At 62.2% G+C, this 4,327-nt stretch overlaps 2 protein-coding genes across 2 annotated transcripts in view; both read left to right on the forward strand.

Moving 5' to 3' along the window:
- Positions 1-4,327, forward strand: part of PARVB (parvin, beta) — a 44,303-nt gene that overhangs the window by 31,745 nt on the left and 8,231 nt on the right. The window contains exon 8 of the mRNA XM_014535119.1: positions 1,954-2,015. Within this exon, the coding sequence (XP_014390605.1) occupies positions 1,954-2,015 (62 nt within the window). The remainder of the gene's footprint in view (positions 1-1,953; positions 2,016-4,327) is intronic.
- The window catches only part of PARVG (parvin, gamma), a 44,372-nt gene that overhangs the window by 4,274 nt on the left and 35,771 nt on the right, over positions 1-4,327 (forward strand). The window lies entirely within an intron of this gene.

Below are 4,327 nucleotides of genomic sequence, written 5' to 3' on the forward strand. Positions count from 1 at the left end.
GCCCCTCGCCCGCCAGCCTCGGAGCCCAGCGGTGGCCCAGCTAAATATACCCGCTGACGTCACTGCTCCGCCGGGGGCTTCTCAGGCTGCCCTGGAATTCGTGCTTTGCTTCCGGAAGATCAGCTTTCCCGGCCGCTCTCAGGGATGCAGTCTTAGACGATGGTATCTGCTGAGGTGTGAGGGGAGGCCCTTCTCTCCCCAGGGGAGTTGGGGAGCTGCAGCCTGGTCTCCATGGCAACCGGTTTGCTGCCTGCCTGTCTCCAAGGCGCCCCTCCCCCTACCGGGCTTCTTCCCAGAGCCCCTTCCTGTCAGTGGGGGAGAACAGAGAAGCTTTCCTCCCCACTCCGGACCCCTCCCCGTCACATCCCCCCTCTGCCAGGAGAGCTGTGTTCACACCCCTCCTGGTGCCCCCCAACCCCCGGGCTCCCCACCCTGTAGACCCAGCCCCCCCATGTCCTTGGGCCTTGACCTTGGATGCCTCCAGGGACCAGGCTGACAGCATGAAAGAGGAAGTGGCTGGGACAGTGAAACCGCCAGCTGCCCGTGGGCCTCTGTTGGGGGCAGTGGGTGTGGTGGGTCCGAGGCACAGTGTAGAGTCCACGCTCCATGTCACGGGTGGCTGGTGACGCCACTGGGAATGTTGCCCGGCTCCCGGAACCACAGCTCGCTGCGGCAGGAAGGCTTCTGCGGGCTGGGCCTTAGGGTCGTGCCCCCCGCCACCCCCGACATATGCACACGGCAGTCCCCACGTTCATGTGTGTACACATCACACACGCCTTCCTTCTCTCCCTTCGTCTTTGCCTCTCACCTTCCTCCCCTCCCCCTAAAGCCAAGAGACTCCCTGGGCTGGGAGCTGCCCCTGCCCCTGCCCCCGGGTGCCCCAGCGGCACCGCGGGCCAGCCCTCGAGGACCTGGCGGTCCAGCCGATCATGCGGAGCAGACAGATAAAAGCAACACGTGCCCCAAGCGGTGGTCAGGGCATGAGAACGCGCCAGGGTGAGAGGAGGGATGGGCAGGGGCTGTTCTCTCCACGGCCATGGACGGCCCCGGAGGAGGTGATGGCCGAGAGCAGCTGCAGGAAGGGAGGCAGGCGAGCAGCAGGTGCACAGGCCTGTGGTGAGCAGGTGACAGTGGGAGCCTGGGAGCTGGTTGGAGGAGTGAAGTCAGGGAGGGTGTGTGAGTGTGAGTGTGAGTGTGTGTGTGTGTGTGTGTGAGTGTGTGAGAGAGTATGTGTGAGAGTGTGTGTGTGTGTGAGAGAGGCTGAGCCCTTTGGGTCCCCAGGCCCACAGGAGGGAGAATAATGTATGTTTTAAGAGCGATGAGAAGCTGTTGGTGATGTTTAGTCTGCACGGGGATGGGGAGGACGCAAGAAATGGTCCGATTTGCACTTTAAAGAGCTTCTCTGCTTGATGGGGAGACTGGACCCAAGGGCTCGGAGTGGGGGCAGGAGGCCTGCTAAGCCCGAGGCCGTAGCTGCGCCAGGTGAGGGCGATGGGGCTTGTGTGGGGCGGCCACGGCCAGCGGAGAGGAGCAGTGTCCGGCGGACCCACAGGGAGTGTGGGAACAGGACACCTCCGTCTTGGTGTGAGGGAGCGGGTGTCCATGCTGCCGGGTGTCATGTCCGAAGGTGGATGCTGTTGGCAGGACCCTCGGGGGCGCTCTCCCCGCTGGAGCCTGCTCTTGGTCCAGGCAGGTATGACCCTCCTGTCCTGAGGCGGCGCCGCCTCTTCCTGATTTGGGCGGGGGACGGAGCAGCACGCGGTGCCCTAAACCAGTGGTCAGCAAACTGCGGCTCGCGAGCCATATGCGGCTCTTTGGCCCCTTGAGTGTGGCCACGAAGTTTCAATCGCACTGTACGTGCGCGCCCGCACGTGGTATTTTGTGGAAGAGCCACACCCAAGGGGCTGCAGTTTGCTGACCACTGCCCTAACCCTCTCCCCATGTCCCACGCAGAGCGGGACGCCTTCGACACCCTGTTCGACCACGCCCCGGACAAGCTCAACCTGGTGAAGAAGGTAAGTCCACCACGGCGTGTGCTTCCTCGGCCGTTACCGCCTGGTGTGAGGGGGCGGGTGTCCATGCTGCCGGGTGTCATGTTGGAAGGTGGATGCTGTTGGCAGGACCCTGGGGGTGCTCTCCCCGCCGGCCCCTGCTCTCGGTCCAGGCAGGTGTGACCCTCCTGTCCTGAGGCGGCACCGCCTCTTCCTGGGACGGGCGGGGACAGAGCAGCTCGCTGTGTCCCTAACCCTCCCCGTGTCCCACCCAGAGCGGGACGCCTTCGACACCCTGTTCGACCACGCCCCGGACAAGCTCAACCTGGTGAAGAAGGTAAGTCCACCACGGCGTGTGCTTCCTCGGCCGTTACCGCTCGGACTCCGGGCCGGGAAGAAGGTGGGGACGTGTGTGAAGTCTCAGCACATGTGCCACGCGGGTTGGAGTGGGATTATGATGACAACGTAGTGACAGGCCATAGAGTCAGCGGCTCTGAGCTCAGTGTCTCCGAGCCCTGGGCACCGTCCCGCTCACCTGCCCGCGTCTGTGGGGGGAGTCCCCGCCCAGGCTTCCTCTCCGTGGGAAATGTTTTCACGCGTGTCAGCCGCCGGCTCTTGCTGGCCTCACTCCCTCGAAGCTGTGTTCCAGCCGGCTCCGTACGCGGGAGGCCTTGGCCCAGAGGTGCCGCGTGGCTGTGGCCGCCTCCCCTCAGACAGGAGCGCAGAGGACCGGCCTCCCCATCAGCCACGCCGCGGATGGAAAACCCGCTCGAACCCGAGGCTCTGGAGTCGGGGCTGGGGAATTCGGGGGGTGGGGGCTCGTCTGCCAGGAAGGCCTGTTCTCCCAGGAGGAATGGCGTCTCGCCCCGGGCGCGTGCTCACCTGACCCTGCGGACGTCTCGCTGCGCACGGCTTCCTGCGGTCCCGTCGAGTCTGGGCCGTGATGTCTGCCAGTGACTCAGGACAGAGCTTTGTCTAGGACAGTTTCCCCAAACACGGTTCTTTCTTTTTTTGTTTTAAATATGCTTTATGGGTTTGAGAGAGTGGGGAGGGAGAGAGAGAGAGGGAGAAGCATTGATTTGAGAGAGAGAAACATTGACCGGCAACCCTCCATATGCACCCCCACTGGTGATCGAACCCATAACCAGGCGTGTGCCCTGACTGGGAATCTTCAGTCTTTCGGTTCATAGGACGACGCTCCAGCTAACTGAGCCACCTGGCCAGGCCCAAACCGTTTTCTTAATGCAGGACTTGTCAGAGCCTTTACGATGCTGCCATGCCTGGAATTCTCTGAGAGAGCGTGACAGGAAGCGTTTTCCAAGCTTGTTTGTCAGCAGTGAGATGCATGATCTATGTATTTGGGGTCGGACACATCACACCCTGTGGAACCGCCTTTGGAAGGTGCTGGTCCAAGTGGGGCAGTGGGATCCGCAGGTAGTTCTGGGACACGCTTTGCAGAAGGCCGCGGATCATCCCGCTGGCCCTCCGGGGTGGAGCCTTCTTGCCATCTTTGCGTCATGAGGGACAGACCTCAGTCAGGCCTCCAGGCAGTGCCCCACTCCCGCGCTGGCCACACCTGGCCCCAGGGCCCTGCCAGGGCTGGTTCGGTGGACGATTTATTTTATTTTATTTTATTGATTTTTTTATAGAGAGGAAGGGAGAGGGATAGAGAGTTAGAAACATCGATGAGAGAGAAACATCGATCAGCTGCCTCCGATCAGTTGCCTCCTGCACACTCCCTACTGGGGATGTGCCCGCAACCAAGGTACATGCCCTTGACTGGAATCGAACCTGGGACCCTTGAGTCTGCAGGCCGACGCTCTATCCACTGAGCCAAACCGGTTAGGGGGGCTCGGTGGATTTAAATCTGGCTTCCCACTCATCAGTTGTGTGCCCCGCCTCAGTTTCCCCATCTGTCGTGTAGGACAGAGGCAGCCGCCGCCTCGCAGGGGTGCCGTGAGGGTAAAGTGTGCCCATGTCCGGCCAGGGTCCGGCACGCGGCACTCGGTCACTAGGTAGCGCTGACCGGCTGCGGCCTGGGTCAGCTTAGCTTCCGTCTTCCAGGAGAAACGATCCTAACTCGTCCTGCGAGAGGACGTCTTGGGCATTGGCTGCTTAGCACCGAACAAGACAAAGTCCTTCCATCTGCCCGACAGCTTCCCGCTTCCAGCCCCCACACTGAGCTGCTGTGAGGGGTTCCCTGTACCCCAGACTTAACTGCAGGGGACCCTGCCCCCCTGTCCAGGTCTTCCCAGTCACCCCTCCTACTCTGTCCCATCCACCCACATCCGGCCGCAGCCTGAAGGTCCCGAAGGTTCGCACTCATGTTTGTGGCC

Source organism: Myotis brandtii, unplaced genomic scaffold (assembly GCF_000412655.1).
Source record: "Myotis brandtii unplaced genomic scaffold, ASM41265v1 scaffold138, whole genome shotgun sequence".
In the NCBI taxonomy this organism is placed as follows: Eukaryota; Metazoa; Chordata; class Mammalia; order Chiroptera; family Vespertilionidae; genus Myotis; species Myotis brandtii.